General features: G+C 41.3%; 2 protein-coding genes across 13 annotated transcripts in view; both read right to left on the bottom strand.

The window, feature by feature from the left end:
- Ca-alpha1T (Ca[2+]-channel protein alpha[[1]] subunit T) overlaps window positions 1–19,010 on the bottom strand; it is a 129,489-nt gene extending 110,479 nt beyond the window's left edge. For all 12 annotated transcript variants that reach the window (XM_089263123.1, XM_089263124.1, XM_089263118.1 and 9 more), the window contains exon 1: window positions 18,662–19,010. The gene's annotated coding sequence lies outside the window, so the exon portion shown is untranslated. The remainder of the gene's footprint in view (window positions 1–18,661) is intronic.
- Window positions 19,011–21,304: 2,294 nt separating this feature from the next.
- LOC115565566 (vanin-like protein 3) lies at window positions 21,305–24,804 on the bottom strand. Its single transcript, XM_089264172.1, has 2 exons — window positions 24,072–24,804; window positions 21,305–22,485 (listed from the first exon to the last, which is right to left on the bottom strand). The coding sequence occupies exons 1-2, from the start codon at window positions 24,763–24,765 to the stop codon at window positions 21,503–21,505; spliced, it is 1,677 nt and encodes a 558-aa protein (XP_089120298.1). The 5' UTR covers window positions 24,766–24,804; the 3' UTR covers window positions 21,305–21,502.
- Window positions 24,805–25,760: the final 956 nt, after the last annotated feature.

Genomic DNA, 25,760 nt, shown 5'->3' with positions numbered 1-25,760 from the left:
GGAAATCTACTCATCTATCAGGGATAAAGTTGTACTTGGATTATTTGTAGATAAGTTTTATAGATGCTACAACTTAATCGACTACCTCAAGAAAGAGAGAGAGAGAGAGAGAGAGAGAGAGAGAGAGAGAGAAAGAGAGAGAAAAGTGAGCTGTGACAAGCGAAAGTCCTAGGAGAAGTTGACAGCAGGCACAAGGCGAAGGACTTGAAGGAAGATGCAAATGGAGAACCAAGTGAAGGAATAAATAAGCGACAGACCATAAACTATAAACAAGGATGCGTACGAGCTAGAAGAAGCAGTAAAGAAGAATCATAACGAAAGAAGGGAAAAGCAAGGAAGTAAGACCAAGGAGAATAGCTAAAAGCAAAGGCAATTGCATCAGGTTCCTTTTGTATTATTCCCTTGCGCGCATGCAGCCTCTCTCTGCGCTTCTCACGTGCTCATCACAGCAGCTAGGACAGCTCTACAGTTGCTGGCGCAGTGATCACACTTTCCAGTCAGAGCTTCCCAGCTCAGTCCGTTTCCGCTTTCCCTTTAACGAGAAGCCGTGCCGCCAGCAACCGTTATCGCGCCTCTTCGCCTCAAATGTATGCCAAGTGGCAAAAAGCCGCGAAGGCTTTTGGCATAATGAGCCACGAGCGCGCAGTGAGATATCAACGGCAAACACCGTGCCGCAACGCCTCTACGACGGCCTCGACAATTGTTTCGACCTTGGCTGAAAGACCTATCCTAAACAGAAAGTATAACCCCCCACCCCCTCCCGCTTCGCATTCGTTTTTATGTTGAGTTTTCATAATTTTTCGCATTTGTATGAAATTCGCATCGCTGCGCCCCATTTAACATTCGAGTGGGCGTGGCGGCAGACATTTAAAGAGCTTTGCGCCTCCCGCCCGCCTTTGCACCTGACAATAAAATTAATTAAAATTCAATAAATTGACGCCCAAATGAAACATTCAAAATGAAAAGCGGAGCTCAACATTCAAATGGAAATCCGCTCTGGGGGTAGTTGGAGGGGGGGCATATTTACATTTCAGCGCTTTGCTGATGGCATCTGAACAGGGGGCAGGAGGAGAGGTAGCGCCAGGGGGAGAGGGCGCCAATGCTGGGTGTCAGCTTATGTTAATGCTCAATTACAATTGTTGTCCTTGTTTGAGTTTCAGCTGAAAATTCACAGTATTCCCACGGGTCCCCGAACGAAGCGGGCTGGGTGTGTGGGCGGGGTTGCCCAATGTAAGTGCAAATGTATTTACATGGGGCTCGAAAGCGATCCAATCCAATTGCGGGCATAGCAAAAACAAGCTCCTCTCAATTGACTTCACTTTTATTATTATTGGATGGCAATTAAATGATATTAGATTCTAGATAAGTCCCAATTGAATTTGGTGGACCTTTCTCTTTACAGACCCTCAGCAAAAGAGGTAACTTTTGTATGTTTAGAAGTTGGTGCCGGGAATAGGCTGCCCACATCTAGAGACGGTCTAAGCTTTATTTATTTCATTGTAAATTGGGCAGGCAGAGCTCAGAGCTCTATAAAATTGTGTTCACCAGGAATGCCAGCCTTTTAGCATATCTGCATAGATCCTATCAATAAACATAAATTTCCTTCTCGAAATATTCAAAAATTCCAATTTTTTTGCATTCTCCCTCCCTTTTCCTCTCTTCCTCTCTCTACACACATAAATAGTTCGTTAGGTAACAGCACTTGGGCTTATTATTTGCTCCATTTGCCCTTGTCTAGTTGTATATCAATGCGCATCGTTACACTTAAGCCCCAGCACAGCCCCTTCCACTCGGCATGCCCTGCCTCGACAATCAACAGTATGCTAGTTCATTGTTATTTATAAATTTTTGTTGTTGTTGTTGTTGTCGTTGTTGCCCAATCGAAGTGCCAATAAATTTGTAGCGTCATAGACAGACCCAGCGCCAACGCCAGCGCCAACGCCGCACCGTTTGTAACACGGGCAACCTCTCGCCCTTGTAGCGCTCACGCTCGCGGCAATTGCGGGGGCCCGTAAACAAAACACTCAGCGGTGCACAGGAAATAAACAACAACAGCGGAACAAGTGTGAATGCTCCAGTAGGGAGTGCTCAACGCCGAGATAGTCTATGGGTGTGTGGCTAAAAGTGGAGGGTTCTTCATTCCTGTATACCTAGAGAGAGATCTAACTCCCAACAGATTCGATAAAGGCTCGAATAAGTGAAAATTACGATAGATTGCATGCATGAAAAATATCGATGATGTTGCTTAGCAAAAGAAGGTTCAGGGTTGCATGAGTTCGGACAGATCAATCGACAGACGGAGGGAGAGATGTAGAGAGTCTGGAATCTAGAGACGGTAGAGCGGTAGAGCGAACGTATGCAGGGATCTAGGGAAGGAGAATCGGGAAGCACAGATTAAGGAGGTACAGATGAGCATCGAAGGAACGAGTAAGGACTTTAGTCTAGTCTCGAACAGTTGCATTAATGTAGATAGTAGGTAGTTAGAATCCCGGATGCAGGAACAGACGGAAGAAAGTTAAACTGAATGAGGGAAGACACAGGCAGTTCCCTTCGCCTCTCCTCTCAGAGGGAGCAGAAGACTAACAAACAGCCGAATAGAAGGGACGAGGCAAGGACTGATGTACGACCCCTCGAAGGGACGGTAGGGTCCATCCAGCACAAAGCAAAAACGACCATTGATAACTGCACCCGTTGCTCTCCATTGCATATCTCTCAGACACTCAACATGCCCAGTTCGCCCAGCTTCATTGAGTTTAGGGTATACACAATTTAGTAGACAGCAACAAATAATTTTGATTTTTCCCGATTCTTGCTGAGGGTGGCAGAAGTTTTGAGTGGGTTATGAGAACGAGAACCCAATGCAGGTGGCTATGGACAAAAGAGTATTTGTATATAAATAAATAAATGGCAAATAAACTGCATTTAAGTGCTGACCGAGATAGACGAAGCGCCTGCCCAGAAGGGATGGAGCTGTGCGAAGGGCCAGCTGACGGGGGGGAAACTTTGCCTTATAGGCAGCGCTCATAATGATGTTATTGTTGCTGTTATTGTGGCAGCGGCATGCGCCAGCAAATTGAATTGTTTGGCAGCAGCTATGCAAGGCCAAGTGAGTGAGCTAGAGAGAGAGAGAGCGAGAGAGAGGGAGAGAGAGAGAGAGAGGGAGCGAGAGAGACAGACAGCTGACAGCGAAATCAACAAGCAAGCTATTCAGGCTACCTTGCCTCTCGCTGTGTGTGCGCGTGGGTGCAGGCTCTTGTGGCAACAGTTGTCCCAGCCAAATGCCAACATTCACACACACACGCACACACACGCCACACTTGGCTAACAAAGTTAGGCAAAAAACAAAACAAAAATAAAAACACCGAGAAAATTCTTTTGGCAACAACAAGCGCAAGCGAAGGAAATTGAAAAGCCTGCAAATGCTTGTGGTGTGGGTCTTGATGGGGGTGCTACATGTGTATAAGATTGTCACACGCACACATACACACACACACACACATACACACACAAACACACACACAGAGAGTAGCTACCTCTCAGTTTCGATTTGTGAGTTTTGAACAAACTTTTTTTTTTCCTTTGCTTGGCGACAAAGGCATTTCGAGAGCTTTTCTTTGTTTTTATACCCTGAACCCATTGAAAATGGGAAATCAGGGTATAATGGTTTTGTTAAAATGTATGTAACAGGCAGAAGGAGGCGTGGCAGACCCCACAAAGTATATATATTCTTGATCAGGGCGACGAGCTGAGTCGATTTAGCCCTGTCCGTCTGTCTGTCCGTCCGTCCGTCCGTCCGTCCGTCCGTCCGTCCGTCCGTCCGTCCGTCCGTCCGTCTGTCCGTATGTTTGAACGCGTCGATTTCAGAAGATACAAGAGCTAGAGACTTCAACTTTTTTTTAAAATGTCCGTATATATCACGCGGATATCGAGTTTATCACTAAAAAACGATAACTCATTCCGATACTTTTTTATCGATAAAAAACCTTATCGAATATCACTTAAATAATTATATCTCCTACATCTTTCAAGCTAGAGTCTCCAAATTTAAAATGTATATTAAGACGCATGTCATACAATTTCGGTTTTTGTTAAAATTTACCCCCCACCCCCAAATCCACCCCCTCACCCTAATCTTTGTAAAAGTCGTATATCAAATACTAGAGACTTGTGCTTCGGTATACACATACATTTAAACAATATGAATACGTTCTGAAAGTATCATTCCGATCGTACGTCTAGAAATTAAATTATTCAACAAATAAGTTCTCCTAATATTGCCAACACTGCAGCGCAACCCAAGCGCAATCGCCTGTATATGTGAGTGTGTGTGTGTGCGTGTATTTGTTTGCATGAGTGCGTGTGTGGGTGCTAATTATTATTGAAATATCAGTTGCTTGTAGGGTTCAGGGGATCTCGTAGTCGAGCAGTCTCGACTAGAGCTTTCTTACTTGTTATACCCTGAACCCATTGAAAATGGGAAATCAGGGTATAATGGTTTTGTTAAAATGTATGTAACAGGCAGAAGGAGGCGTGGCAGACCCCACAAAGTATATATATTCTTGATCAGGGCGACGAGCTGAGTCGATTTAGCCCTGTCCGTCTGTCTGTCCGTCCGTCCGTCCGTCCGTCCGTCCGTCCGTCCGTCCGTCCGTCCGTCCGTCCGTCTGTCCGTATGTTTGAACGCGTCGATTTCAGAAGATACAAGAGCTAGAGACTTCAACTTTTTTTTAAAATGTCCGTATATATCACGCGGATATCGAGTTTATCACTAAAAAACGATAACTCATTCCGATACTTTTTTATCGATAAAAAACCTTATCGAATATCACTTAAATAATTATATCTCCTACATCTTTCAAGCTAGAGTCTCCAAATTTAAAATGTATATTAAGACGCATGTCATACAATTTCGGTTTTTGTTAAAATTTACCCCCCACCCCCAAATCCACCCCCTCAGCCTCATCTTTGTAAAAGTCGTATATCAAATACTAGAGACTTGTGCTTCGGTATACACATACATTTAAACAATATGAATACGTTCTGAAAGTTTCATTACGATCGTACGTCTAGAAATTAAATTATTCAACAAATAAGTTCTCCTAATATTGCCAACACTGCAGCGCAACCCAAGCGCAATCGCCTGTATATGTGAGTGTGTGTGTGTGCGTGTATTTGTTTGCATGAGTGCGTGTGTGGGTGCTAATTATTATTGAAATATCAGTTGCTTGTAGGGTTCAGGGGATCTCGTAGTCGAGCAGTCTCGACTAGAGCTTTCTTACTTGTTGTATATGTATGTGCGTGTGCGTGTGTGTGTGTGTGTGTATTCTGTGCGTTTGTTTGTGTTTGTTCTCTTGTGGAATTGAACTTTGCTGGCTAAGCAGCGCGTTACTAATTTGAAAAAGCAATGCGTTTGCCTAAAAGCAGGCAACGCATTTTCTCTTTTGCTTAAACAGAGGCAAATTGCTTATACAGTGATCACTCGATATGGGTCACGCTTTCTTTGTAAGGTGACTGCAAAGGAGGTGTTCAGGCAGTCAACAAGGCTGACTGAATGGACACCAAATAAAAAGTTTGCCAAGCTGAACGAATGAGTCCAATCAATCAACAATCTATTTCTCAGCCAGTTGGTCTGTCATCAATCATACGTCAATCAGCCATTCCTATCCGAGTGTCATCAATCTGTCAGTAAAACAGTCAATCAGTTGACAGTCAACGGGGCATCAATCCGTCTTTCAATCAGTCAATCAATGAGCCCATCAATCAGTCATCCATCTGTCAAATGTCAGTCAATCATTCATTGATTGATGATTCAGTCAGTCATTCTGTCATTTATCTGTCAGTCAATCAGGCAATAGTTGACTGAATCATACGACAATCCATCAAACAATCAAGCATATAGCTAACAATCAATCAACATTTAACTAACAATCAATCAGTCATCAATTAATCGAGCAGCTATTAATCAGTCAATGTCCGGAAACTTCATCAATCAATCAGTCAGTCAAACAGTCGTCGATCGATCAGCAAGGTAAGTCAATCAAACATCAGTCTGCCAATCTGTCAATCAAGCAATAGTTGACTGAATCATACAAGAATCGATCAAACAGTCATAGTTCAATCATCAATCAAACATTTAACTAACAATCAATCAGTCATCAATTAATCGAGCACCTATCAATCACTCAATCTCCCGAGAGTTCATCAAACATCAATCAATCCGTTAGTCAAAGAGTCGTCGATCAATCAGCTAGACAAACCATCAGTCAATCAGACATCAGCTGCCAATCTGTCAATCAGACAATAGTTGACTGAATCACGACAACAGTCATAGCTCAAGCATCAATCAAACATATAACTAACAATCAATCAAATACATAACTGGCTGTCAATCATCAGTTAATCAAGCACAAATCACTCACTCAATCTCCCGAGAGTTCATCAAACATCAATCAATTGGTCAGTCAATCAGCCCTAGATCAATCAGCTAGACAAACCATCAGTCAATCAGACATCAGTCTGCCAATCAGCCAAACAGATATCCTTAAGTCACTCCATCCCTCATCAGTCAACAGTTAGTCATCAATCATCAACCAGTCAAACAATCTATCAGTCAATCTGTCTTCAACATATCAATCTGATATCTGATTAACAGTTAGCCAATCGTCAATCATCAACCAGTCAAACAAACTATCAGTCAATCAGTCCTCAGCCTAATAAGCTGATAACGGATTATTGAAGTCAATCAGATATCAATAAGTCTGTCAATCTGTCATCGGTCAGTCGACTGACTCCATCAGTCATCAATCAGCAAGTCAATCTGTCAATTGACATCCTTTAGCCGCTCAATGACTGATGAATCAGTCGCTCATTCAGCCACTCACTCACACAATCAATCGGTAAAAATACTCAATACGATACTTAATCTATGTATATTCACCCCTTCCCAATTTCTCCATTTCCCTTTTCAATATTGCCAACTGTTTTCAGTAAAACACTTCAGAGATGCCATGCGAAATATGAAATGTTTTTTTTTATTTCGTATATTAAAACATTTCATTCTGACAGATTTAACATCTACTCAGGCTTTGCGCTGGGTGAATCTAATACCCGAAATGTTTCTCTTATTGGACGATAGAGGAATAACCAACATCAACAACAACAACAACAACAACAGTAATATCAACAGAAATTCATTGTACGCCTAGTTCGCCCGGCTCTGGCAAAGGACTTCGCTGCGATCCTGTCTGAAACATTGGTTGACCATATTTTGACAACTGTTACCGCAAAAACAAATAGAACTAAAAATGCCATAAAAAATAAGAGGGGAAAGGGCAAGGGCAAGGGGTAGGCGATGTGTGGGTGTGGACGTTTGTGGTGCAGAGAAGCAGAAGAAACAAAAAAAAAAAAATTGGACGGCCAGCTGCGGCATGTGGCATGTGGCATGTGGCATCCACTTGTGGTTATTGTTGTCAGAACTTTTGCTTTTTGCGTACTTGCGCCACTTGCTGGCTGTTATTTTAACCAGCTAAATGTGGACGTGTGAGAGCGTATGTGCGTGTGTGTGTGTGTGTGTGTGTGTGAATGCATATGGGTCTATGTGTGCCGGCCAAGGCTTTGCTTACAAATCGGGGGCAAGGCAAAGAAAAACAAGAATTACTTTTATATTTAACTTGCTGAATATGAAATACTCTAGCACAAACTGTTTGAAAGTGTTATACATCGCTTTGCAGCTGATATAACATCTTAGAAACTAAAAGCCTGTCATCAACTGTTATACCAATAAATGCTAGAAAAATAAACTGTTATATGCGCATGAAGTGTTGTATTATGTAGGGTTATCATACTAACATAAATCAATACGCTATAATTGTTATACTGTTATACCATACAACTGTTAAACTGTTAGACTTTTAAACTGGTATACAGTAATACTGTTAGACTGTTAGACTGTAATACTGTAATACTGTAATACTGTAATACTGTAATACTGTAATACTGTAATACTGTAATACTGTAATACTGTAATACTGTAATACTGTAATACTGTAATACTGTAATACTGTAATACTGTAATACTGTAATACTGTAATACTGTAATACTGTAATACTGTAATACTGTAATACTGTAATACTGTAATACTGTAATACTGTAATACTGTAATACTGTAATACTGTAATACTGTAATACTGTAATACTGTAATACTGTAGTACTGTAATACTGTAATACTGGAATACTGTAATACTGGAATACTGGAATACTGTAATACTGTAATACTGTAATACTGTAATACTGTAATACTGTAATACTGTAATACTGTAATACTGTAATACTGTAATACTGTAATACTGTAATACTGTAATACTGTAATACTGTAATACTGTAATACTGTAATACTGTAACACTGTAATACTGTTATATTGTTATATTGCTATAATGTTATACTGTTATATTGTTATATTGATACTGTTATATTGTTATACTGTTATAGAAAGTAAGTCTAATAAGTCCAGAGTTTAAGTATTTATAACAGTTATATACCTCATATATATGTAGCTCATTTAGGATTCAATACCTTTATAGTACCATTAGTCAATATGCTATTACTGTAATACAGTTAGTAAGCGCAAGTCGTAGGATAACTTATGTGGCTATCATTTAAATTGCTCTACAGTTCTATCCGCCTAAATGAACTAGGTTTGCTTATCAAATGATTGCTCATATAGAGCTCGATACTCCTCCCACAGGTACTATCTGAAGCTTATTATAATGGACTATGCTGCGCTGTGACATCTAGAGTGTCATAGCTGCATAATTGATTGTCTCCCCTGGAACTACCTGTGTACCTGTCCTTTAACAAATGTTATCTGTAAATGTCCAAAACTACTCAACTGTGTTTTGATCCATGATTGTCCATATCTGTTATCAGCTTATCTATGGGCAAGTGCTCTAACAGAGTTTATGAATATTAATTTGTATAGCATTTTATTTCAATTTCGAAAATTGAAACACTTGTGAAACTCCTAGTGCTTTATTATAGTATAACAGTTTTCAGAACAACTGCAATTGGTAAAATTTTAATTTCAATTCACATTTTCTACATGAATATATCAAAAATCTATAGTCTTCACTTGCGGGTCTGCCAGTGCTCTGGTATAACAGTTTTTATAACAGCTGCAATTAGTCAAAGTTCGCATTTCCTACAAAAATATCTAAAAACTTCAAGTCTCCTCGTGTTTTCTGGAAGTTGAGCAACTTGTAGAAAACTTGATGTTAGACAAATTTCCCCTCCATCTATTGTCCCTCTCTCTGCAGGCCAAGTCAAGTCATTTCAAACTTTCGTTTCCTCAATCCATTCCCCGTTACTCGCAATTCCATTGATTCCCCGCAGACAGCCTTCAATTACTCTGGAGTTTGTATTTGAATTTGAATTTGTATAATTTCTCAGTCATATATCATTATATCCATTCGCAAGAAGTCCACAAAGTCTGCAGTAAGTTTTACCCTCTCTCTCTCACCCTCTCTCTCTCCTCACATCTATTGTCAGTTAAATTTAATTAACAAGCTCAAAAATGAAAACTTTGCCAACAACTTTACCTGCGCGAAACGTAAGCTAGCCCTGGCTGGGGGCGCTGTGACAGGGGCGTGGTCGGCGAGGAGGGGCGCAAAGTTGTTTTATGTGTAAGCATTTTGGCTGGAATAGTTGCTCGAACAAGTTGCACGCATTTCGTTTGATCTGCCACCGCGAAAAACATTTCAATAAAAACACAAGGGGGGGGAGGGAAAAAAAAGAAAACTGAGCGAAGAAAAAACGAAATTCTCAACGAGCAGAGCGGCAAAAAAATGCGAGAAATTAAAATTCATAAGCTGTCTGCGTGGCGCCATCTATGGGACGGCGGGGGCAGCTTCAACATTTTCGCTGACATATTTTGCAAAGGCATTTAAAGCCAGCTAGAGAGGGGCAGCGGGGGCTGTGCGAGTTAGCTGACGCTGCAGAGTGTGCCCACTCGCTCGCACGCTCATGCCCTCTCGCTCTCTCTCTCTCTCTCTCTGTCTCTCTCTTTCGCTCACTCCAAAGGGCTGTGCTTGAAAAATTCATAGCTTTGCCTGTTGGAGGCTGGCAAAAAGTTTTGCACAATACAAAAATACAAACACACACACACACGCACACCTATACACACACACACACACACACACGCACACACACACCTCTGCACAGCTGTATTGGGCGCCTGGCCTGGCCATGGGTGCAAAGGCCAATTTGGAGTTTGAATATTTGAGCTGCTAATTAAAATGTATTCGCGGTTAACAAAACGTGCACACGCCAAAAGCAACAACAACAACAAAAATAACAACAACAACAACAACAACAACAACAACAACAATGACAGCATAAGCACAGCAGCCCAGCCCAGCCCAGCCAGCTCCAACTCTGCCAGGAGGCGAGAAAATGAGCTTAGAGAGAGGAACAGAGAGAGAGGGAGAGAAAGAGAGAGAGAGGGAGAGAGAGAGAGAGAGAGAGAGAGAGAGAGAGAGAGAGAGAGAGAGAGAGGAAAAAGTTTTTCACAGGCTTCGCATTGAAGCCGCAAATAAACACAGAAATGTAATTGCAAGCAAATTCGTAAATGTGTGTGTGTGCGTATGTGTGTGTGTGTGTCAGGGCCAATGCCAATCATTTACAGTTACAATTACAATTACTGTTACAGCTACAGTTACCCGTTACACATGGCCTCACAAACAGCAAACAAGAAAATGCCAATGCAACGCCGTAGACAGCAGCGGATCGACGGGGGTGTAGGTGGGGGGGTGTAGGGGCTTGAGGAGGGGAAGGGACAGAAGCCTCAACAGAACTCAGCTACAATGGTCAAACTGTCCACACAAGAGCAACAGAGCAAGAGGCAGAGGCACTGAAACAGAGAGCGAGACTGAGCGAGAGAGAGAGAGAGAGAGAGAGAGAGAGAGAGGGACAGCCTATGGGCCGGAGGGAGCGGTACGGCCGACAACAGCTTGACATTCAGTTGGCAGAGCATGTTGCATCATTTAACTACAAGCGGAAATATGCTGCCATATTGAATTTGCAAAAGACACAATGCAAGGCAATGAAATGCAGCTGAGCTAAGCAACCGAGAGTCGAACAGAGATTACAAATGGTATACATGTATATATATATATGTGTGTGTGTGTGTGTCGGAAATGGTTAACAGACAATTGTCTGTGCATCTGCCTCATATGAGCAACTCAAGTGCAACTTTAACTTGACCCAGAGCAACGAGTGGACTTGAGGAATTTGATTGGAAACTTTTTGGGCGAGCAACGAGTGAAGGGAAAAGGAGCGAGAAACGAAATTAAGACTAAGATAGAGTCTAAACTATATAAAGTATATGATAAAGTATATAGCCAAAGCCCCAATCCAGTAAACTACATAAATTAAGAGTTTTGGAATCCTACAACAGAGATTGAAGCATATAGAAGAAGATCAAAAGCAACGAGTGAACTGAACGAATTTGCATCGGTTGTAGTCAGTGAAACTTAACGAGACGATAGACAAACCCACACATCTTCTCTTTATCGAATACATACTTAAAAGACATAGTGAAAACGGATGAATTTAGAGAGTAACGAGTAAAGCTAAGGCAAAAGACAAACAGAATGAAATTAGGTCTAAAATAGAATAGTAAAGAGTTGGAGCATAGATGGGCAAGCATGACAAAATGACCGATGTAAGCAAATGATAACAGCCAAAGGTTAGCTTGGAGTGAAAGTAACGAGTAAGGAAAACCAACGAGTAGGCTTAGCAGAGCAGCGACTCAGCGCATAGATTAAGAAGGTGAAAAGCAACGAGTAATGACTAACGAGTGACGAGTAATTGGTAATGATTAAAGAGTAAAGAGCAACCAGTAAAAACACAACGAGTAGCCAGGAAAGAGTAACGAATAAAGAGACACGAGTCACGGGCAATGAATAACAAGTAATGAGTAACGAATAAAGACTAATCAGTAAAGAGCAACAAATAGTCAGTAAAGAGTAACGAATAAGGGACGACGAGTAGCGAGTTACGAGAACGAGCTACGAGTGATGAGTAATAAGTAACGATCAACGAGTAAACGAGTAACGAGTGATTAGTAATTAGTAACGAGTAACGAATAACGAGTCATAACAAATAAGCAAATAACCAGCAAAGAGTAACGAATAATCAGTAAATAGTAACGAATAACGAGTAACTAGTAAAGCGCAACGAGTAACCAGTAACGAATAACGAATTGGGGGGACGAGTTACGAGGACGCGTAACTAATGATGAGTAATTAGTAACGAGTAACAAATAACGTGTGATGAGTAATTACTAGCGAGTAACGAATAACGGGTCATAACGAATAACGAGTAACCAGTAAAGACTAACGAATAACGAGTAACCAGCAAAGAGTAACGAGTAACCAATAAAGAGTAACGAATAATGAATAACGAATACCGAGTAACGAATAACGAATACCGAGTAACGAGTAACGAGTAGCGAGTATCAAATAAAATGAATGTAAATGCTGAATGCCCAAGGCTGCATCGCCAGTTCACAGCAGCTAATCAATATCAATGTAGTTTGAGCGAGTAGCTCACTTTCAGCGATTACGCTATGAGTGTGACTTCAATGGGCATACAACTGACATGAGCCAGGCTCATCTCTTGCTGCTCAACTTCAAGCCAGCTCCAACTCAAGCACTGTGGAGCCCCACAAAAAGAGCAAACAACAAAAGGGGAGCCTTTAATGAGTGCCGGCAAACAAAAGCGTGCAAGACACTGCAGACAACCATTGAGCAAACATGTAGCTACCCACTGACCCCCCTCCCTCCACACCGCCCCTCCTCATGACCCCTTGGCATTCGTCAAAAAAGCAAACGAACTCGAGACCCACTGAGCTCCATCATGCAGTTAGATGTGGCAAATGCGGGCGCATGGCCCGGGCGACGGTGCTGGCTAAATGACATAGCATATTTCAAGGTAAACATTTCGAACTAACAAAAAAAAAATACCAGCAAATACCGGAAAATACCAGAAGAGACGCAGCTGCAGAAGAAGGGCGAACAACTTTTTAACGAATTGCTTTGCACCAGCTGCAAAAGCTTCCCCTCCCATAGCCGCCCCCTCCCCCTCCCACACTGTGTGTGTTGGCAAATTCTAATTGTGTAATTAATGAATTGCCTCTCATGCAACCACCCCACCCAAGTGAGCCACCCCAGGCCCAGGCCCAGGCCCAGGCCCAACCACCGACAGTCGCCGCCCACCTGACCCGCATTTGGCGTAATTTTCATCCACTGGCCAACGAACCACATGGGACGTTAATTGAAATGCTCGTTGGGTGGCTGCGTCCTTGAGATCGCCAGCCTCCAGAAAAGAGAAAAACAAACGGTAAATGAGTGAAGCCCCAGGGAGTGCACGACTGCACGTATACCCTGTGCGCATTCGCATCTCTAATTAGCAATTTGCTTTAGTGCCCGAGCTATTTAATAGCATGGTATGGCCATGTATTGCATTAAGCAAATGGGATGATGTGATCGACTACGACTATACCCTGTACTGAAGAGGGCAAAGATGCGCTAGATTGTAATATTTAGTTATATGCTTCGTATGTAGCATCTTTTGGCTAGTAATATACAATACCAGAGCAATGAGCGACTAGAGTATACCCTACACTGATTAGAGTACACCCAAAAATAAGTCTATATATAGGCTTCTACTGCCTAGAGTTTGCATATATAAAATATATCTATCGTAGCACAACATACCCTTTAGTTGCTGCCCAATTGCAGGGTATACGATAACCACAAAAACATGGCACATAAAATCTTGCAACTGCTTGCAGCAAAAACCGCTGCACTTGCATTCAATCACGCCGCAGCGAGGGTCGCACCAAAAGTTGTCTTGCGAGATGGAGGATCGGCATGAGGGAGGCAGAGCACGCTTGAAGGAGAGCGAGGAAGAGGTTGAGGCTGGGAGCAGAGGAATAAGGCAAAGGGATAGAGAGAGCAGGAAATGTGAAAGAGAATGAGATAGAAAGATATAGGAGAAACAAAGAGAGAGAGAGAGAGTGAAGAAATCGTTTCTTTTCAAGTTTTTTGAGATTCTTCAATTCACAACTCTGTTTAAAGCTTTTGAGCTTACCGAAAGAGCTTTTCGGCGGTAGAGTCAAGCGAGACGTGGGTCTTGAGCTGGTGCATTACGACAAATAGTGAAATCAGCCCGCGCATAACCAGCTATAACCAGTGCAATGCACTTTCTTTCTCTCTCTCTCTCTCTCTGTCTCTATCTCTCTCTCTGTCTCCCTCTCTGTCTCTCTCTCTCTGTCCTCTGTCTTTCTCTCTGTTTACAATTGTCTGCTAGTTAATTTATTTGAAAATCCATTTGTTACCTTTGGCTCGACTCTGTTTACACATACGCCTCGATATCGACATATACGATATATGTACACATATATATATCTATCTATATATATGTGCGATTTTGGCTTTTGTTTTCGCTGTGCGTTTTACATTTACCGTTAATTCAATTTGTCTGTGGAACATTGCGCTTGCCTCTTAGATATATGTATGTATGTAAAAAGATATATATCGATATACATACATGTCGAATCGATATCGAATATAGGTACACACATACATATATATATATATTTTTGGTTAAATCTTAAAGTTAATTTAAACAAACAACAACAATTGAATTGTTTATGTAAATTTGCTAACCGAATTCGAAATCAAATTCAAATTCTATAACAATACAATTATTTGTATAAATCGCATCCTCTCTCTCTCTCTCTCGCTCTCTCTCTTTTTATATACACATCGATCTATATATACATATGTTTGGTTTTGCGCGTAAATTCCACAAAATTAGTTCATCTTGAGTTTATCAAAGTTCAACTAGATTTGTATTCTCTATCTATCGATCCACATATATATGTACATATGCATGCATATGCCAGGTATACTCTATGAAGAAATTGGGTTCACGAAGTTGAATCACATATTTAGGTGAGTTCAATTTCTAACGGAATTTGTGATTAATAATTTGTTTATGCAGCATTTTATTGAGTGTTAAATTGCTCATAATAGACGTGCATATAAATAGATATCATCTTTATAGATCCATCAATATATAAACAATGAACTGTCGATTATACTCAATATTCATTTTATTTGTAGATCAATTGTTAATCATTATTTGATAGATGTACATAAATTATAAGCCATATATAGAGGGTACGAAGTAACAATGATAGATAGAGGTAGAGCTAGAGATAATATACCTTAGATTTATATTTGATTGATATTTGTCTAGTATATTTATAAGATTTCATTGAAAGGAAAAAAGATCTTTAAATTTGCAAATCCATGAGAGCGAAAGGGAGAGGGAGATAGAGAAGAACTAAAGCATCGCAATATTAGAGAATTTCAGCAAACAATGGATAACTCGCTTAAGTTTATTATCATCTCTCATATATGATATATACTAAAGAAACATATCTAATACCAAATCCCATACTAAAATTGATATAATATAAATGAAACTCAAGATCTCAATTGTTTTGAATATCTTGAGAGCTGAACGTTTGTCCAAGGAATATAAGAGGAGAGGCGACATTCCGCGACAATATTTATTGGATCCGACATAGATATAGCAATTATTTTGATATAGATATAGATATAGATATAGATATAGATATAGATATAGATATAGATATAGATATAGATATAGATATAGATATAGATATAGATATAGATATAGATATAGATATAGATATAGATATAGATATAGATATAGATATAGATATAGATATAGATATAGATATAGATATAGATATAGATATAGATATAGATATAGATATAGATATAGATATAGATATAGATATAGATAAGCAAGTAGCACGAGAAATTCCTAGTAGTAAATTAAGGTATATTGTAATAAACAATGAGTAATGCATATAGATCAGTTTATGGAGAGTGGTCTATATAGTATGTAGTATGTGGTAAGGTATATGCATACCTACTCTATATTATAAAAGAGTATTTATACGTCTCTCTTCTATCTACCAGCTATATAGGCTTATGGCATGAAGTACATATACTCTACTATATACCAACTATACATATACACTAATCTCCATAAAGTGATCGATATACAGCCGCAATACATGACCAATTTGCTTCCCAGTCTGGAGACGGCGCTCTATATGATTCGATGCTCAGCGATCGTTGCTAAATGAATGAAAAGTTTCTGCGGCACATGGTCGAAATTCACACGTCTTGGCACACACACACACATATGTGTGTATGTATATAAATATATGTAGCGGCAGAGGGGCGTGGCAGCTGGCGGCGACCAATTGCCCGTTTCGAGTTAATTTAGTGAATTATCGCAAAAATCGAACAAAAGGAATTTTTCCACAAATTTTTTTTTTTTGTTATTGTTGTTTGTTTGTTTGTTATTGTTGTTGTTGTTGTTGTTGCTATTGCTGTTGTGATTGTGTTTTGTTTAGCTTTAGTAAATACTTGAAAATTTAATGCCGTTTGGCCAATAATTAAGGCAGCGCGCGTTGTTCGACTTTTTCGACTTTTCAATATTTTTATTTTTATTTTTATTTTTTTTTTTGTCTTGCTCTCGTTATACCAAACGAGATCTGCTGGATTTGCTCAGCTGTGAGAGAAACAGCCGAGTTTCGTATAGTTGCTTCTACTTGAATGCATTACAGGGTATGTCAGTGTCGAGCATGCCCGATTAGCCATATGCCAACTTGCTTGGGCTTTCATCTGCATTCCCAATCATCCTGTTGCTCCTTCTCTGTGCCTCTCTCTCACACTCCGTCTCTCTCTCTCTCTCTCTCTCTACCGCCAACTAGCAAATATTAATCATACGCACAGTTAGCCAAAAATTGATTTGATATGAACGAGACGCACATAAATTATTTGAAAGATTGAGCGCAGGCTGTGCACCAAAATCAATTGAGAAATCGCACGAGAGAAAAGAAAAACAAAAAGCGATTTCATGTTAAATACAAAAACTCTCTGCCCGAGCAACAGATGGCGCCACCCACCCCCAAACTGACCAACACAAAAAAACAAAAAAAACAAGCCGGAAATCTTTCGAATCTGCAATTGAAGCAATGCGAAACAGGAAATGCCCCCGAAAGAAAAAGGTTAACGCCGCAACAACAAGCGAATAGCCCAAGCAATGAAGAAGAGAAAATTACAAAAAAAAAGGAAAATGGGGAAAAACTGAAAAAAGAAGAGACGTTAGCCCATGTGAAATTGCATTAAGCGTAAAATTTAGAGTTTTATGTTTCAGTTAACAGGAAAAAAAAGTGTCGAAGGTACTGGATAAATATGCATATCGATATATGCATATCGATATGTTTATAGAATATATAAATCGCATTTAAATTTCAAGAAGAAGAAGAAATTGATACTATTCCCAGTCATGAAAATTTGAATCGATTTAATATTTATTCTACTATTCTTAAAATTTTGATACTATCTTTCAGAATCCTTCCGAATTTCTTAAAAATGAATGATTTGAGACGGTTGTCAACAGCTATCATTAGAGTTTCAATTTTCCGCGTCCCCAATTGCCATAGATATCTATATAATATCTATTTAATATCTAATTAATTAAGGGTTATCAATCTGATATGAAATGTGGTTACCGATTATCAGCGCTCCTATTGGTTGAGTCGAGAAAGTCTTAATACTTTGTAATTCGAGGGTATAAACAAAGTCAGATTTAAGCTTCAGATATATAAACCATATAAAAACTGTCTCTGTAAAATAGATATTGTAGATATGCTATTAATTACAAACCCTTAGCTAATGTCAGAGGTACTCTATAGGCTCCACTTTCCCACTCTAAGATACATTCTTCATGCTACCATTACACTCGTATATCTCACATATATCTGCACTAGTTTTCAGGCTCTACCCCGAAATAGTCCTTTGTGGCACTAAATCAGGGTTCGAGTTCCGCACACAAACTCTAACCACATCTTCGAAAAAGCAACTCGAGTCCATAGCTTAAAAAGTTTTTGTTCTACAAGTTTTTTAAGTTAAGTTGTTTAAGTTTTCGCATTTGTGGTTTTCCCACATTTTCATAGCTTCTCATGACCTTTCGTTGGGGAAAAGCCTCAAGATGTGCAACATTTTGAACGAATTCAAGCGATAGCAAGTTTTGCTACAGCTTAAAACTCATTGATTTCGAAAAGTTCGAAGGGTTTTCGAAACTATTTTTGATGTTCGAAAACGAAAACAAACACAGTTGTAGCTCAAGGTCAACGACAAATCGTAAACTTGTTAGAAAAGTCAACAAAAACTGAGAATTTCGACTGTTGAAACAAGTTTTTGAAATAGAAATTATTTCAATATATTTTAATATAATATATTTAATATATTTAAATTCTCATATAATCACACAAATTCCATTTGAACTTGAAACGTTTCACAAAACTGTTGCGACTTTTCGCACCTTTCACAACACTGACCTTCAGCTCTATAAGCAAAGTCTTGAAGGTACTAGAAAAGGAAATAGAAACTCAAATCACAAAAAGAAAATTCTAATTCACTCAAAAAATGCATCTGAAAATTTGTAAAAAAAAAATTAATTCATATTTTTAATTTCAAGAATTTACCTTTATTTTGGCTCTCCTTGCACTTTTGTCTATTGCCTTCTCGCTCGCACACTCAAAATGATTGATATATATATATATTTCGATATATGTGTGTATATTTGTTTAATATACAAACTTTTCAACTTTTAGTATTTATTTATTTTATATCAACAACAACCCAAAAAAAAGCCAACAAAAAAAAAAACAACGGCAAGAATTTTCTTTGAGTTTTTCGAATGGCAAGCAAAAGAAATTCCTTATTTTTGGCGCGCCTTTAACGATTTTTGAAAAATTTCCAATTTGGATTTTTCAAATAATTTCTAGAATCTTTGCTCCATACACTCGCACACACACACACACACACACAGAGAGTCACACACTTTTGGGATCAGGCGCAAATAAAACGTTTTACTTTGACTCTTTGTTTCGTTTTGAACGCACGACTTCAAGTAACGGAACTCGAAATCGAACTCAATCGCCAGTTGAACGGTATTTGAGTCAGTTTGAGTATTGAGCGCTTCTGATTGGCTGTCTCCAAGAAGTAACAACAACGCAATGTTATCCGCTCGGAGGCTGAACGCCTACTGGTCGAAGGCAGTCGCTGAATGCGACGACGACGTTGCGCGCCACGCAACGCAACGCGTGAGCATCGGCAGCGACGTCGACTGTGGCAGCGACAGCGGCAGCGAGCAGCGCGAGTAGCGCGAGTAGCGTTAGCCGAAGAGCGCACGATGTGCGTCGTTCTAGCTGCTGCTACTGCTGCCACGCTGCTGTTGCTGCGCTGCTGCTGCGCTTTTTAATTGCATTTCAGTTGGCAAAAAGCGCAGCAGCTTTTTGGTTTGTTGCTGCTTGTCTGCGCTTCATAAAATATTTTCCTGCTGAATAATTTAATGCAAATATAACGCAGTCTACACAGCGCACACATGTGCACATGTCTCTGCCACAGTGTGTGCATGTGTGTGTGAGTGTGTGTTTATGGCGCCCAAAAAGTCTACACCGAAACACGCACCGAGCACGACCTTCTGCTTCAGGTGGACGCTCTCCAAAAATGCCTCCTGGAATGCTTTGGCACTCGGCCGAATCGGCACTCGCCGTTCGTCGCTCGGCTCTCGGCATTCGGCGTTCGGGCAGCGCGTCGGCCAGCTCGTGCCAGCGCTTTCCAGTCTCATTTGTGCTAACAAGTGGGGAGCAACAGTTGAAATGAATGAAACGTTTTCGACGGCAGCGACGTCAGCTGCGACGCTGGCAGCGCTGCTCGACTTCATGTGTTGCGCATCTCTAATACACCTGCTCGACGTGTCTGTGTGTGTGTGTGTCTGCTTTCCAGGCACACGCATAAGCAGTTATTCGCACTGTTGCGCTATCATGCGTATGTGAGTGTGTGTGTTTGCTCATCTCTGCGCGTGTGTGTGTGTGTTAAGCAGCAACTAATTTTTGTTAATCACACCTTAATGACATGAACTTGACACTGTTCTCGATATTGACGTCGCCTGCGATCTAACGTCAATTGGTCCGTTACCGTTATTTGGCATGTGCATGTGCATGCCTCTCTCTCTCTCTCACTCTCTGTTCACTTAATTACAATTCGCTGCAAGCTTAACAGCAACAACAACAACAATAGCAAACCGCAGCTTCTTTATATGCACACACGCGCACACACTCACGCACACACACATGCAGGCATTGCAGCAGGCTCGACGCCAATGTCGCTTTTAATGAGCTGAGCCAGGCGACAAACGCAACAGAAACGTTTTGCTCCAGCAGACTCTAGATTTTCATGCAGACTGCCGAAAAATACTAAATTAGTATTGTGAGCTTATGAATATTGAAATAAATGAAGTATAAAGCATAACTTATAAACAATTAAGCACTAGCAAATATCTCCCATATATCTATTGAAATAACTTTTGGTGTTTTCGTCGGTCTACGCACGCGAGTCGCTGCGATCGCACGCATTACCTGCTTGTGCCCAAGCCCACAGTATTGAAGCACAATTCAATCGCATTGCTTATTCTATTTATAGCATTCGTAAGAGATTGTATGTTTGTGTGTGTGTGTGTGCGCACATTAATGAAGCAAAGACGCTTGGCGTTTCTTTCCGTGAGATTTTGCAATACGTTTTCTTTCATAACTTCTGTGTTACTTGACCGATTTCAATGAAATTTTCAGCATATTCTCTAAATTTTCTATGGAATATAAATCATGGCACACAACGTGTTTATTGTTTTGTATCGGGAATTTAATTGCACGTATTTATTGACTAATGTGATATTTTAAGTCTGCATCGAAAATTGTCTAAAGTAAATAACAACTACTTATATACATATATAAAATATACTAGCTATAAATGTGTATGAGATATGATTAAATACCTATAATGCAATAAATTTTATAATCGATTTAACGCGAAAAGTTCGTATTTATTTGCAACAAACTTAATCAGCGCGTGATTTAGTCAGACCTCATAATAAATCAATTCGTTAGCTGCTACTCCATAGGAATATATGTATTCAGAGAGAGAGAGACAGAAAGAAAGAGGAAGAGAGGCAGAGAGAGAGAGAGAGAGAGAGACTTGATCATTCATGCCAATATATGTTACTCACTGTACACTTTAGGAGCCCTATCTCGAGCTCCAGTTTACAACGTGCTAAAAATACAATAACATTTTATTTTTTATATGTAATATTAGTATATAATATCAGTATATTTATATATGTATACAAGGATAAAAAATCTTATTACTGTGAACAAAAAATAAAATCCAAAAACAATCAATTCTCAACCCATATACATTTGCGACGCTTTTGTCGCCTGTGCCCGCACTTCCAATTAGAACTAATCAGCAAAGTGTTTGCTTAGCGGTTAGCCCCCGTGATAAGACAGCAGCAGCATCAACAGCACCATCAACAGCTGTTGCCCTCGCTTAGCCACAACCACGCCCATGGCCCCGTCGCCGTCTCCGCCGCCGCCACCGCCGCCTCCCGGCTTGTCGTCGTGGGCAAACTCATCAAAGTAGTTGCCATAGATGCCAAAGGTCAGCAGCTGTGAGTGGCTCTTGCTCAGCCGCAGCTCCACATGTGTGGCGCCCGTCTCGATGTCGGTGTCGTCCTGCCACGCCCACTCGAATTCGGTGGCCTGCAGCGCGTAAAGCGCCTCGCTCAGCGTGCTGGGCATGAGCAGCCGTCGCTGGCGGCGCACGAACTCGCCGCGAATTCGCAGCCAGCTGAACGTGATGCTCCGACTGCCCGCCGCTGGCTCCTCTGCCGGCGCCGCTGCCAGCTGGCCGCAACTGAGAATGCTCTCGTTGCGGCACGCGAACAGACCGCAGAGTCTGACCACGCTATACTGTTCCTCCTCGTAGCGCCGCTGGCCCACAAAGACGCCCGCGCGATAGCTGTACTCCGGCGGCTGCGTCGCATCGCTGGGCAGCTCCAGCTGCAGCTCAAAGTCGCAGCAGAGATCCTGCTGGCAGAGGCGCTGGTGCTGCCTGCTGCCATTGAGCAGCGGCACCAGCCAGCTGGCAAAGTCCTCGAGCTGCGGCTGCTGCAGCATCGTCAGCTGCCTCTGCGCTGGCCCCGCACGCTCCTCATCCAACTCCAGCTCCAGCTCCGGCTCCTGTTCCGACTCCTGCTCCTGCTCCTGCTGCGACTGGGAATAGCGTGGCACACGTGCCAGCAACAGCTGCCGCTGTCCAACGTGCGTGTCGCCCACCATGCGCCGCACAAGGGCGCCGCGGCGCCCTGCATAGATGCCACTCCCACTGATGCCGCGGTGGGGCAAGCTCGCGCCAGCTGCCAGCAGATTCACATTGTTGGCCCACGCCCAGCCCTGTTGGAACTGGCTAGCTGCAAGAGAGTTAGGAGTGAGTGAATGAAAATTCACAATTGAAATTGCCAGTAAAGCTGCAATGAACTTTAACAGCAGTTTTACAAGGAAGATAAAAGAAAAAAATGTTCAGAGAACTTTGATTGAATATGGGAAAAGACTTTTGTGATCAAAGAAACGGTGCAAGGAAGTAGTTCTATAAGAAGTCATAGTTACAAGAAAAATACAATAGATTCTAAAAGAAAAGTCAGAGGAAAGATTTCATTGAACATGGAAGATAAAGTTTCTTTTAAGTTTTTCCCATCAATGTCCAAGAATTTACACAAACTTTTTGCTAAGAAGATTTTTAAAGTATGCCAGAAGAGCGCTTTCAATGAATATGGAAGTTAAAGTCAATAAGTTGAACATTCTCCTACTAATGTCGAAGAGTTCTGTTAAATCTACAAAGATGTTACAAGCCACTTGTAAAAATATTCATAGATTCTGGAGGGAACGAACACAAAATGTCGATAGATTGAAAAGCCAATATATATTCTAAGTACCAGGCAAGTATTCCCAACTGATAACGAAATATAAAACCTTTCTCTATAATACGATAAGAAGTTCCAGTGAAAAGCAGAGTGCAAAAATAAAGCCCACAGATTAGAACGGAATAATCTGAAACAATTTAGATACTCTGTTATCAAAGACAATATTTACGAAGTGGACACGTCTAGACGGAGCTACTCTAGGGCTGTGCAGTGCACACGAAATTGTTGTCACTGTCATTTCTCAAATCGGTATATGGATATAGGGTATAGTATAGTATATAGTATAGATATAGGATATAGTAATGGTATGCTAGCTTAGATAACATGTAGCAATAAAGCACTTATTGCAGAGTTAACGCTACAGAGTATCTCTAAGTCGATTATCTGACTGAATTACAAAAACTAGCACATTTTAGATAGCTATGTATATTACTTATGGCACCTCTAATGTAAGTACAGGCCATGTTCACTTGAAAACTTATTAAGTGCCATCATTTATGAGAATTTCGGTAGAATTACAGGGTATATGTATGTCAACTGTTTACCTTTCTCTTTCTATTTTACTACAAACTGAAAAGTTTTAAACTTGAGTTTGAGGCTTCGTAATCCAATGAGTTCTAGCTCGCTGGAAACTTGTAATAGATTATTACAGGGTATTTGAGAGTCTACTACTCTTACTTTTACTCAATATGCTGCTCTGTAAGAAGAGCTTCATTCAAAACATGCCCATGATGGCTGGATATTCTTACTTTAATACCACTTACGTAACTACAGGGTATCTTTGAGTCTTTTACCGACAAGCTTCTCCAATTTGACTCTCAAATGAAAGCTACACGTAAGCTACACGCGAGCTAGCTCTCATTTGATTATGAATTTTCAGCTTTCATTTGAGAGTCAAAAATTGGAGAAGCTTGTCGGTAAAAGACTCAAAGATACCCTGTAGTTACGTAAGTGGTATTAAAAAAAGGTTCTTCAGTGTTCATGGGCATGTTATTACAAAGTATATGCGGGTCGACTACTTTGACTACTCGACGACTCTCACAGTCAGACTTCAGGTTTGACGTTATAGCAATTACCTGTGAGAAAAGGCAGCTCGGAGTTGAACATCTTGGTGACAATCAAATGCTGAACGGAGTAGCGCTCGACGAGCTCCTGGGCGGGCGTGTAGAAGAGCATGTCGAAGCAAATGAAATGGCCGAAGGTCACATTGAAGTCCGTCTCGAAGATGGCGTACTCCGGCTCGCTGGTGCGATTCAGCTGCGGCTCCAGATAGAGGTTCCACTTGCGGTAGCGCGAGACCACCGCACCGCTGCGGTCCAGCACCACGTTCGTGTTGTAGAGCCGGTAGCCGCGGGCGGGGCAGTCGGCCTCGCGGTCGCAGCGCTCGCGCTCCTTCACATTCAGCACCAGGTAGCTCTGGGCGGCGACAGCTGCGCAGGCCAGCTGCCTGAGGAACGGGGCCACGCCATCGACAGGTGCCACCACAATGGGGCAGAGAGTGCGACGCGAGGGCGCCGGCACCGCCGTCAATTGCAGCTGGCTGTTCAGCGTGCCCTCCGGAAAGATCAGAATGTCCGCAGTCCCATTGGCTGCCTCAATCAGCTCCAGATACGCAGCCAGATTCTCCTCGAGCAGCTGCTCGGAGCTGCCACCACTGTACGCCGGACGAAACTCCACCACGCCCGCCGTATAGTAGCCGCTGGCGGCTGCACCACAGCCAACCGCAGCAGCGCACAGCAATTGGAGGAGCAACAAGCACTTGCCACGCATGATGCGCTCGACAGACTGAGCTCGATACGCCTCATTCAGATTCACTTTCCCCACTCTCTCTATCTCTCTCTCTCTCTCTGCCTCTCTCTCTTCTGTTTCTATCTAATCGTTCGTATCGCACTCAGCGGTTTATGGTCGCCGTCTGTGGTTATCGTTTATGGCACATGTGAATTATGGAGTCATTCGGACAAAGCTCCAGGTGAGCATCTATGGAACGTGGAATCAATATCAGTTACAATGCTGAACTGGCTCTTAATATTCCATGAGCTCAGCTGGTACCCTAAGATGAACTAGTTCTACAAGTTTCCATCAATTTACTTCGTTATACATTTATCTAAGCTGAACGAGTTCCACAAATACTAGTTAAGTAATCTGTAAGAGTTGCTTGCATTTATGGCCCATAAGTTAACTAGTCTTAAATGAACCTTCAGCTGAACTAGTCTTGGGCATGCCATGAGCTAAACTAGTTCCGTAAGCTGAGCGAGGCTTATATACATATGTATAACAAAAGTTTGACTAGCTATACATACAAAATGAGCTGAACTAGTTCTATGCATGATCAGTTAGCCATGCCATTGTTAAGGCCAGATCCCATTAACAAGAATTGCTCCTCCCGCAACAGACGTTATGTTATTAACAGCACTCTGTTAATAACATAACCCAGTTCTCCTACTGGTTCGCTGTACTCGCCGCCCCGCGGAGTACCTCGCCCCCCCTCGAGCGACACTTGCCTCTGCTGGTATTGATGATACACATATCTTTACTAATGCTATACGAGCAACACAGCTTTGATCTAAGAAATAAAGACGAGGAAGTTACAACCCGGTCTTTTTACCACTACAACATTTGGTCCTTCGAGCCGGAGATCATCCATCTCCACATACACATCAGCATTCCATCGGCCGTCGAGATAAGTACCCCATATTTGCGTAAAGTAGTACATATATATACATATATACAGTATATACATACATACACTGGCACTTGTCCGCCGC

The sequence above is a fragment of the Drosophila navojoa genome, chromosome X, assembly GCF_054131105.1.
Source record: "Drosophila navojoa isolate 15081-1374.11 chromosome X, UAZ_NAV_1.0, whole genome shotgun sequence".
Lineage (NCBI taxonomy): Eukaryota > Metazoa > Arthropoda > Insecta > Diptera > Drosophilidae > Drosophila > Drosophila navojoa.
The sequence above is the reverse complement of the archived record's forward strand: the minus strand, read 5'-3'. Positions and strand labels throughout refer to the sequence as shown.